This window comes from Staurois parvus, unplaced genomic scaffold (assembly GCF_062004578.1).
Source record: "Staurois parvus isolate SC_StPar_1 unplaced genomic scaffold, SC_StPar_1.0 ptg000102l, whole genome shotgun sequence".
Lineage (NCBI taxonomy): Eukaryota > Metazoa > Chordata > Amphibia > Anura > Ranidae > Staurois > Staurois parvus.
The window spans coordinates 54,779-66,882 of NW_028317898.1; the positions used below are offsets into that span (position 1 = coordinate 54,779).

At 40.2% G+C, this 12,104-nt stretch overlaps 1 protein-coding gene across 1 annotated transcript in view; it reads left to right on the plus strand.

Moving 5' to 3' along the window:
- Positions 1 to 12,104, plus strand: part of LOC149467710 (uncharacterized) — a 249,499-nt gene that overhangs the window by 37,705 nt on the left and 199,690 nt on the right. Inside the window, exons 8-11 of the mRNA XM_089671215.1 lie at positions 2,247 to 2,456; positions 5,151 to 5,366; positions 9,209 to 9,418; positions 11,376 to 11,591. Coding sequence (XP_089527341.1) covers positions 2,247 to 2,456; positions 5,151 to 5,366; positions 9,209 to 9,418; positions 11,376 to 11,591 — 852 coding nt within the window. The remainder of the gene's footprint in view (positions 1 to 2,246; positions 2,457 to 5,150; positions 5,367 to 9,208; positions 9,419 to 11,375; positions 11,592 to 12,104) is intronic.

The window sequence follows — 12,104 nt, forward strand, 5'->3', positions numbered from 1 at the left end:
AGTGGTAAGGGGCCTACCTGCAGGCAGGAAGCAGGAAAGGAGCATCGCTCAGTCTCACTGGCCTCCAGAGTGACACCACCTGTAGAGCCAGGAAAGGATCCAGCCCAGTGGAAGGCCTGAAGGCAGACACCTACCTAATTCAGCTTTCAGAACTGAGACCGAGTGAGTAGTCCTACACCCCCTGGGCCAGTTAAGGGGAAAAGAGCACTCTGGTGGGAAACCTGATTAACTCCTTACTGTTTAATTTAAACTGGCAAGCACTGGATCCCCTTGCCTAAGGATTCCCTCAGAGAGTTGGATAAGAGGAGGGTTATCTGGGGTCTGGGGTGGCACACCAGGAGAGTCTGGAGAGCTCTCCATGAAGAGTTTCTGTTGTGTAAAGACTTGCTAAGGAATTTGTCTTCAGTTCACTGTTCCTTGGGCATCCCATACACCCTTTACCCTATCCAAGTTCAACACCCCTAATAAAGCATAAAAAACAAGCTCAAGGACTGTTTACTGACTCTGAATGCAAGTCTGATAAAAATGCACATTGCCTGGCTGTGCAGGACTATAGGGGGACCCAAATCTTCAGCAACTCCTATAGGGGTACTGCTACGTAGGTGTAATGGTTAGGTGAACACAAACTGCTGGCTATATTGTTTATGGGTTCTGATTAAAAAGCTTTATCAGGGACACCACAATATCTTAAAACAAAGTTATTCAATAAAATGTTGCAAAGATGAAACTTAACTCAGAGTTAAAGAATTTTTGTAACTCTGCATCTTTTGTTATGCAAACTGATAAAAACTGGGTTCATCTCCTTGCAGATGTTAATAAACAAAACATTTCTTCAAGTGTACTAAATATAGACAGTTCCAACACTCCACACTGGAAGAAAAAGATGAAAATCAAGCTTCACTTTGCAGAATTATAGGCAAAAATGAGAAAATCTGCAGTTAATACAAAGGATTGTCCTGATAGAATCCTTCAATGTATGGTCAGCTTTAGGGTTCCTCAAAAAGACCTTTCAGCTTTCTATTGTATTATATTCTATTTTTTCTGTTCTTTTTTATTTTATTCTTTTATTTTATATTCTATTCTTTCTATTCTTTTATTTTCTATTCCATTCTGGTTTATTCTTTTTTATCCTCTATTCTATTCCTTTCCATTCAATTTTGTTTTATTCTCTTTTTTGCTATTCAATGTTTTCTATTCTATTTTCTATTCTATTCTATTCTATTCTATTCTACAGACTAAGCAGGAATCATCACCTTATTACACTTTTATACCTTACTGTGTTTATTGTTTTTTGTTTCCATATTGAATTAGAATTTTTTCAAATTAATTTTCGAGTTTAGATAATATGTTTCATTATAATTTATTTTGAAATGTTGAAATTCGTTACTTGATTCTGAAATTCAGATACATATTAATCTGCAGATAACTAAAATTTTGATTCATAATGAAACAAATTGAACATGTGTACTGGCAAGGGATATTTTTAACTTGAAGAAAAGTTGTGACCCTATGCATAGCCTAGACTTAGGATCCTCAGGATTCCACAGGAACAGGGATCAATTTGAAAAATAACAGGTACATGCAGACACAAAAAGGAATCTTTTGCTTCATCTAGTTTCCAGAAACCCCTCTTCTTACTGCTGGTTCTCCCTTTTGTAGTCGGTCTATTATTGTTCTGTATATGTGCAGCTGCAACTCCTCTGCAAATTGCCTTCCCAACTTCTGACACATCTAGAGTTCCACCTGGAAATGTAGTAGTATTGCTGGAGAAAATCAGGAACTCTTCTAGTGCAGTCCAGCATGTAGGCAGCTAGGTTTCTTAAATGCTCAGTATAACTCCAGTTGGTACCCCAGTATACTAGACAATAATATTATAATAAATGAATATTACTGATTTTTATATTGGTGATTTTTATTAGTCCTGTAAGCCAAACTAAATATATTCTCTTCAAGCTACCTATAACTAAAACATGTCAGGATGACAGCACTCTATAATGCTCTAAAATAGAGTGCTGGAATACTATAAATATCTCTGCACCTGAGTGTAATAAAAAGCTCAACTACCTCAATGAGCTGCTCAGATTTTTTCAGTGGGATAAAAGGTTATCAATTCATTGCCTAAAAATTGCAGCATTTTAAAATTTCCTGCCACCAGTTCAAGATTTTGCAGGACTGTTCATGAAATTGCAGCCTTTTCCTTGCATAGAGCATTGGTTATCATTAATCTTTTCTGTATATGTTGACAGAATTGACAAAATGCTTGAAGCAGCGTCAAGAAGCTCTGGGAAAGAAGCTGAGAGGTCATTATATTCCTCAATGTGATGAAAAAGGCCATTACCAGCCACAGCAGTGTCATGGCAGCACCGGGCACTGCTGGTGTGTTAAGGCAATGGGTGAAGAGATTGCTGGAACAAAAACGCCACCTGGACAAACACCGGCTACATGTGAAAGGCATGGTAAGACTCCATTCTAGGCCAGGAAACTCATTAGAAAAATATCTACACCATTAGTATTTACCTCTAAAACTCAAAACCACACATGAAACAAAAAGTTTATACTGTTCCTATTAAATTGATATATATATATATATATATATATATATATTTACTACAACAATACCAACCTCATGATACAACTGAAAAAAAACACTAGAATTTGTGTGGCACTATGGCTGCACTCACACTTGAGCTCAGTGTCTTTAGTAGTTTTTACAGGCCAATTTTTAGTGTTTGTAAAGGCAGTCCTAAGCATTTTTGTTTGAGTGTTTTTTATTTTAATTTTTATCCTATGGAAAGCTAGTAACTAGAGGAAGAAAAATGTGCAACGCATGCATTTTTGTACTCTATTGTATGTTTCCTGATGTTTTCATTGAAGTCTATTGGAGCCAAAAATGCTTGAAGCGTGCACTTTTTACAAGCTTCAAGTGTCACTTCACTCAGGTGTAAAGGGCCACAACCAAGAGATTTGATGAGTGTTTTGGAGCTTAGAGCGTCAAAACATTCAGGTGTAAATGGGACCTGTAGGCAGCCCCGATTTTCTGCCAGCTTCCACCATGCTGTCTATTGGCTTTCATATAAAAGTGACCTGGGAGGCTCTACAGTTGCCTGTCACATTTAGAGGGCTTGCAAAAGAGCCCTCCTCCCGCTGCTGCCTGCTGCCGTTCTCGGGATCTCCTGTTCCACCATGGAGCATGAAACCGTGACGAGCAAGTGGGTCAGCTGCCCACAGAGAAGGCGGAGAAACATCTATTCCTCCCTCTCCTCCGTGACAAATGAAGCCGGAAGTGAAGAGGATTTCATAATTTGCGGTTTTGGTGCTGTGTTTCCCTGGCTGGAAGCAGTCAATCAAATCAAGCTGTCTCAGAGAACTGAGGAGACATCAGGTTTCTAATAGACCCCTAATCCGCACCACATTGCAGTCACACTGCCCTTGAGATCTGCAACAGGTTTCCGTGCAATGTTAATGACACCCCAAATACAGCTTGCAAATGCAGTGTGTTTTCACCAGATCATATGGTATTAAAGGACCATGCGGTCTGGTTGCAGTGCAGTTCCAGAATTGGTGCATGCACGTTTTTGGTGTGATGAGGTGCGATTTGAGTCCATTCAAAATGAAAGGGCTCAAATTGCACTGCACTGAATGTGAATTGTAGAGGAATATAGTGTGGTCCCTGTGTGATTCACATGGGGTTCATAGTGTGAACTGAGGCTTAAAAACTTATGACTGCATTCTCTTTAATCTCTGTTCTTTCCTGTATATGTTTATTACATATATATGTATATGTTTAATATGTATATTAACCGCCTCCCACCCGCCACATAAGGTGATGACGGGCTCAAGGCAGTTCTGTCGTTCTTGGAGGACGTCATATGATGTCCTCCCATTCTCACTGCGCATACGCGGCTCAGGAAGCGCGCGGCGATCGGCAGTGCACTGTGTCCCTCAGACACAGCAGATCACCGATCGATGGATAGAGCCAAAGATGTTAGCTCGGTCATGTGATTAGCTGTGTCCAATCACAGCTGATCACATGTAAATAGGGAAATGCCGGTTATCGGCATTTCTCTCCTCACGAGCTATCACGCTGACAGCTCGAGAGGAGAGGAGAGCCGGTAATCGGCATTCCTCGGAGGGAACATGGGCACTGATCATCAAGGCACTGATGATCAGTGTGCGCTGATGATCAGTGTGGTCCCAAAAGTGCCACCTGTCAGTGCCCATCCATGCCAGCTGCCAGTGCCCATCAGTGCCACATCAATGCCACATATCAGTGCCTACCAGTGCACATAAATGCCACATATCAGTGTCCATCTGAGCTGCCTTTCAGTGTCACCTATCAGAGCCAGTCAGTGCCACCTATCAATGCCAGTCAGTGCCATCTATCAGTGCTGCCAATCAGTGCCAGTCAGTGCCGCCTATCAGTGCCAGTCGGTGCCACCTATCAGTGCCCATCAGTGCCAACTAACGGTGCCACCTAACAGTGCCAGTCAGTGCTGCCTATCAGTGCCACCTATCAGTAACATATACAGTATGAGTGCTGCCTTTCAGTGCCCATCAGTGATGCCTGTCAATGCCCATCAGTGGCACCTACTAGTGCCTCCTCATCAGTGCCCATCAATGCCACCTATCAGTGCTCATCAGTGCAGCCTATCAGTGCCCATCACTGCAGCCTCATTAGCGCACATCAGTGAAGGAGAAAAATCACTTATTTACAAAATTTTATAACAAAAACTAAGAAAAACGTGTTTTTTTTCAAAATTTTCAATTGTTTTTGGTTTGTTTAGCAAAAAAAAAAAAACCAGAGGTGATTGAATACCACCAAAAGAAAGCTCTATCTGTCTCAAAAAAATGATAAAAATTTCACATGGGTACAGTGTTGCATGACCGCGCAATTGTCATTCAAAGCGCGACAGCACTGAAAGCTGAAAACTGGCCTGGGCAGGAAGGGGGTATAAGTGCCCAGTAGGCTAGTGGTTAAAAAAGAATTAACTTTTAAAAATTAGACAGATATTAGAGAGGGTTTAGATACACCTTAATACAATTTCAAAGCAGAAAAGAAGTGTACTTACTACACTTCTATTGTTTCTGGACATTTAAATACTTAATGTGTGTTCTCTGTAACTTCTGTTCTTTCCTGTATATGTTGACAGACTTGCCAAAATGCTTGAAAGAGCGTCAGGAAGCTCTGGGAGGAGACGAGAAAGTGATAGGTCGTTTTGTTCCTGATTGTGATGAAAAGGGCGATTACCAACCTCAGCAGTGCCATGGCAGCACCGGGTACTGCTGGTGTGTTAATGAAAAAGGTGAAGAGATTGTTGGAACAAAAAATCCACCTGGACAAACACCGGCTAAATGTAAAAAACAAGGTAAGACTCAGTTCTACAACCTCTCTGCTTCTCCCTCTCATAAATTAGACACATCAGCTGAAAGAAAAATGGTCCTATCATTCAGGTGTCTCAGAAGGCTGGAAGGCCCCTTATAAATGTTCTTTTTGAAATAAAAGTTGTTTTCCTGGGATGGACCTGCAAAAGCCTCCTTTGAAAAAGAGAGATTAAAGAGACAGTTTGCCCACTCAGCTCTGCTTCCTTATAGTGCCTTTCAGATTCTCCAGTATCACTGATTAAATAGTCTATCTGACAGAAAACAATCTTCAATATCACACTACATAAAATACACACAATACTACTGATAGCCCCCAACCATGCGATCTTTGCTTTAGGTCACATGTAGGAGCTTGTGAGCAGCTTTGTTGTTGATTAGCTTAAATTATTATGGGATGAGGTTTTTCTGTGATACTGACATGTGCCATACTGATTTGAGCAAAATGTTCATTGAAGGGCAACTGTAGTCTTTTATTTAACATTTTTTCTAGATTTAAATATGAAAGAGACCAGAAAGCTCTGGGAGATGGGGAGCTTTTGGAAGGAAAAGGGCAACCAGAAGTCAAAGCAGTGCCATGGCAGCACTGGTTACTGCTGGTGTGTTAATGAAAATAAAAGTGGACAAAATGTGCATCTGCTTTGCTTTGGGCCCACCAGTCAAGGGAACTGCCAAGTTAATTATTTGTTTTACACCTGATGAATGATTATATAAAATGATTAATTCCTAAGCCACTTAGGGTTGTTGGGAAAAAAGTAGCCCTTTTATTTATAGACTGTGGTCTCCTCCTTTGTATATCCTATTTCCAAACATAGAGTAGGTGCACTAATATACACAGATTTCCCTTTGTGAGTATTAAATTGACCCATTGTTTCAAATTTGAATCCAATTATTTACCCTCTAATCAAAAATAAAAAATAGCTGAATTCTTTTGGTGCAACTAGTCATATATACTCCATATGGTTTCAAAAAAATAGCATGAGGGAGCGGCAAGGGCACTGCCCTGGGAAGATTTTCTGATGAAAAAAACAGTATTTTCCTTCCATTTGGCCAGGAGCAGTGACTACTGAATATTTAAAGTGAAATATTAAAATGTCCGATTCCTCAAAATAAAATGCCTGGGGGTGCCCTAATTCTGTCTGTGAAGGGTTGCATCTCTGTAAGGTACAGAAAGTACTGGTAGCATTGACATTTTCAAAAAAGACGTGTTTAAAATTGCTGGTAAATGACATTTCATTTGAAGCTTCCTTGGAAAAAAAACCCACACAAACTTCTCCATGGGTCTACTTTTTATTTTTGGGGGGCCTTTGGAGGCGTCTGTGTGCTTATTTTTTTTCCTTTGTAAATGTCAATTTTACTGCAGCACATCATACAGCAAGAATTTAACAAAAAAATGTTGTAAAGACCTCCATAAAACACATACCAGACCCATTGCGTCTGGTATGGATTTTAAGTGAGTACCTCATGCAAAAAAAACAAAAAAGGCATTAGGTCCCCATGGAAATACATACTAGACCTTTTTTATATGGTATGAATTTTAAAGGGGCTTTTCATGCAGGAAAAAATGCATGAGGCCCCTCTAAAAATGCATTCTAGACCCTTAATCTGGGCATGTAGTCTGGCTGCCTAGGAAAGGGGGATTAGCATATGGCACACTGTCCTGAACCATACCAGTCCACATACCCTCAACAGAGGCGGTGCCTTTCCTTGGGGACTTCCCCCTGGCAAAGCACTTTGTCCCCATGTTGATGAGGATCAGGGTATCTTCCCCACAACCCTGGCCAGTGGTTTTGGGGGTCTGCAGATGGGGGACCTATTGGAATCTGCAAGCCCTCTTCATTAATAAGGGAGCCCCCAGATACTGCCCCCTTTTTTATAAATGAGTAGGGGTGCATAATAAAAAAATGTCACCTAGAAACAAAATTGCAAATGTTTGACAAATGTTAAAAAAAAATAAAAATCACCCAAAATTGAAACTCATTATAAATCTATCAACAATTATGATGCCTATCACCTGCTGGCTCACCGGAAAAAAATGATACTGACAGTATTTGCCAGCAAATGACAGCTTCCCATTCTGACCTCAGCTATATAAGGGGAGGGGATAGTGATGACTTATTTGTCCAAACATGGCCATGGCCAAGTAGCCATATTCAGGCAATGATGTAACCACTTTGATCCCTGTCCATTTGCTTACATGTAAGCCGCACCTAACTCCCTGAACAGCCAATGTTTGGTCCAAACTTCTCTTTGGACTGAGTATCTAGCTCATCCCTAGTGTCCACCTCACCTACAATATAACCAAATGTACTCTTTATGGACACTCCTCTAAATTATTGAAATCAGGTATGTCCAGTGAAAGATTCTGTTCATACTACAGCAAACATGGACATTGTGGACAATAATGCACTTCTAACTTGTGGCAACAGTTTGCAAAAAGTTCTTTTATGCTCTATCATAACTGTGCCACCATGCACAAAGCCAGATTTCTTAAGACATGGTTTTAGGAGTTTGATGTAGAGAAAGCAAACTAGCCTGCACAGAGTCTTGACCGCAACTCTATTGCACACCTTGCATGCCAAGACTTCTCATCCAACATCAGTACCTGACCTCCTACAAGCTAATATACAGTAGGTGTGATGGTTAGATGAACACACTGTTGACCTTATTGTTTATGGCTTCTCATTAAAAAGCTTTATCAGGGACACTACAATAGCAGCAACTGAAAACAATTAGGTATTGACTTAAACACAAAACAAAAAAGTTATTCAATAAAATGTTGCAAAGATAAAACTTAACTCAGAGTTCTGCAGTTTTTGTAATTCTGCATCTTTAGTTATGCCAAACTAATAAAAACCTTTTCTTGTGGATGTTAATGTAAACAATATCTTCAACTATACTAAATATAGACCGTTCCAACACTCCACTTTTGAAGAAAAAGACTAAACTCAAGCTTTACTTTTGCATAATTATAGGAAAAATGAGAAAAGGTGCAGTTAATACAAAAGCAGGGGCGGACTGACCATTTGGAAACTCGGGCACTGCCCGAGGGTCCAGGGTCAGTAGGGGTCCCCATGAGATACCCCTGGTACCTTTTTCATAGGCTTTTTTGAGTTTGGGCAAGGACACAGGGGGCCCCATGATCCCCTATTGCCGGGGGGCCCCATGAGTTGTCAGTCTGCCCCTGTACAAAAGATTGACCCAAAGTGACAGAATCTTTTAATGAATGGCCAGCTTTAGTGTTCCTCACAAGGACCCCTCATAAGCCCTGACCTTTTTAACAAACTATCAGAAGCAACAGCTTCAATGGAAAGTATAGGCTTTGGCTTTTGACAGTTGAGTGGCAGGGGATGAGGTTTGGCACTGGCAAGGGATAATTTCAACAAGTTGTGATCCTATGTATAGCCCGGACTTAGGACCCTCAGTACTCCACAGAAACAAGGATCAATTTAAAAAATAACACAGGTACATGCAGACACCAAAAAGAACCTTCAGATTCATCTAGTTTCCAGAAGCCCCTCTTATTTTTTCTTTCTGCTTTGTGGTCTCTCTATTATTATTCTGTATATGCACCTGCAACTCCTCTGCAAATTGCCTTCCCAACTTCTGGCACATCTAGAGTCCCACTTGGAAATGGAGCAGTATTAATGGAAAAAATCAGGAACTCGTCCAATGCAGTCCAGCATGTAGGCAGCTAGGTTTCTTCAAGGTTCAGTATAAATCCAGTTCAAGATTTTCCAAGCCTTGCAATGAATTTGGAGCCTTTTCTATAGATTAGATTAATAATAGAGCTTTGGTTATCATTAATCTTCTCTGTATATGTTGACAGAATTTACCAAATGCTTGAAGCAACGTCAAGAAGCTCTGGGAAAGAAGCTGAGAGGTCATTATATTCCTCAATGTGATGAAAAGGGCCGTTACCAGCCACAGCAGTGTAATGGCAGCACCGGGCACTGCTGGTGTGTTAAGGCAATGGGTGAAGAGATTACTGGTACTAGAACTCCACCTGGACAAACACCGGCTACATGTGAAAAGCATGGTAAGACTCCATTTTAGGCCATACAGCTCATTAGAAAAATATCTACACCATTAGTAATTACTTCTAAAACTCAAAACAACACATGAAACAGAAAGTTTATACTGTTCCTATTAAATTTATATATATATATATACCGGTATATAATTTTAAATTACAAAACCAACCTCATGATACCAACCTCAATTACAAGAATCCAAACCTCATGATACAATTGACAAACCACTAGAATTTGTGTGGCACTATGGCTGCACTCACACTTGGGCTGAGCGTCTTTAGTTGTTTTTACAGGCCATTTTTTAGTATTTGTAAAGGCATTTCTAAGCATTTTTATTTGAGTGTTTCTTATTTTGATTTGTATCCAATGGAAAGCTAGTAACTAGAGGGAAAAAAATGTGCAATGCATGCATTTTTGCACTCCTTTGTATGTTTTCAGGTGTTTTCATTGAAGTCTATTGGGGCCAAAAATGCTAGAAATGTTTACTTTTTCAAGTGACAAGCTTCAAGAGACACTGCACTCAGGTGTAAATGGGCACAATTGAAAACAAAGAGATTTTGATGTCCAGCATTTTGGAACTTCAAGCTACAAAATGCTCTGGTGTGAATGGGGCCTGTAGGCAGCCCCAATTTGCTACCAGCTCCTGTCAAGCTGTCTATTGGCTTACATGTAATATTCACTTAAGTGGCTCTACAGATGCCCTGTCACTGTTAGAGGGCTTGAAAAGGTTCCCTCCTAACACTATGGCCAAACACAGTGCCCAGGATCTCCTGTTACACCATGTTCCACTGCAGTGAACTGCTAGTGATTTGTAGAGGAATTTAGATGATATGGATCAATGGAAAGGCGCTGTGATCAAACACTTATTAGAGTGTCTATAATGTACCAAAGACAACAGCCATTCCAAGCCTCATTCTCACTCGGCTGGACATACATCAACCAGCAGAAGGACTTCTTGATGACGCCTGCCTGGCGAGACGTATGTCAAATCATGATTACGTCACTTCCGGGTTTCGGTGATGTAATGTCCAGCCAAGCGAAAGTGAGGCTTGGAATGCACGTCGACCATTTTGTGGATTTATGAGCTGTACATGCTGGTGCTGGCTAATATAGCACCTTTTCATGTGACTGCATTTCTTGTATGGGTGCTTTTAAACAATTTTAATAAATGCTACGCTTAGAATGGCTTAACCTCTGGTTTATTTGAGTGGCATACATTCTACCAATATTAAAGAGAGCCGGTCTTGAAGCATTTGCATACAGCTTGGTTGGCTGGAAATATCAATACCATCTCTCCTGATGATATAACCTGCGGTCTGTTGATAAGCACGAGAAAATCATAGGACATCCAGAGGCTGATTCTAGGCTATACCTTTCCAAAAAAGCGCTTTTGACCACCATAACAGAGGTCAAATAGGTCTGGTGAGTGAGCAATTCACTTTTATCCTATGAGCACGTGGTGAAGAATTCATGGTGTTGGCACTTTAAGGAAAAGAGACTGTCATCTGTATTGGTCACTAAGTTTATCACATGTCCACATTTCTCGAGACTTTATTTTGGGAAAAACGGCAGATGTGTTCGTGTATTCTGTTGGTTGATGAACACATATGCTTTTTGCATTTATATTTCTTTGTTTTTTTTCCTTTTGTCTTTGGTACATTATAGACACTATAATAAGTGTTTGATCACAGCGCCTTTCTATTTATCCATATCATCTACATAATATATAAGTGTTGGTCCACTTTATAGGGGCAGCTGTACATAACATTGGTGTGTGGAATTCTCCAACACCAATGTCACTTACATATTGATTAATCTGGCACCATAAAATTTTCTATTTATGTAGAGGAATTTAGTTTGGTTCCCGTGCGAATCACATGGAGTTCATAGTGTGAACCATGACTCAAATCATGTATGAGTGCGTTCCCTGTAATCTCTGTTCTTTCCTGTATATATTGACAGACTTATCAAAATGCTTGAAGGAACGACAAGAACGTTTGGGAGGAGACGAGAAAGTGATAGGTGGTTTTTTTCCTGTTTGTGATAGAAAGGGCGATTACCAACCACAGCAGTGCCATGGCAGCACCGGGTACTGCTGGTGTGTTAATGCAATTGGTGAAGAGATTGCTGGAACAAAAACTTCACCTGCACAAACATCGGCTACATGTGAAAAACACGGTAAGACTCAGTTCTACAATTTCTCTGCATATTTCTATCATAAATATATTTATTTACATCATCATATTGATTGACCCAGGTGAGTGTGGATAAGCAAGACATCCTTGCAGGCAAGATCAAAATTATACCTCCTTCTTCCATAGTCCAAGTTCTTGTACTACCACCCACCTACCCCAGTGGCTTCTCTAGCCTCTGAAGTTCAGAACACATAGGTCTGGTTCATACTAATGCAGTTTGCTTTTGATTCGTTTTGGCAATGCATTTTGCTTTGTGTGTTTACACATATGCATTTTTTCTGTGTTTTTACCGCGTTTTGTGTTTTTTCAGCTTTGTTTTTTTTCTAAAGGGAAATGTTTGGGCAGAATAAAAATGCAAAATGTGTCAAAAATGCAGTAAAAACTAACTACGTGCATTTCAGCAGCATTTCCATTTAACTCTATTGTAGCAAAAATGCTGCTTATTACATTTAAAAAAGTCCCTGACCCTTCCCAAAAATGCAGCAGCTGAAAACGC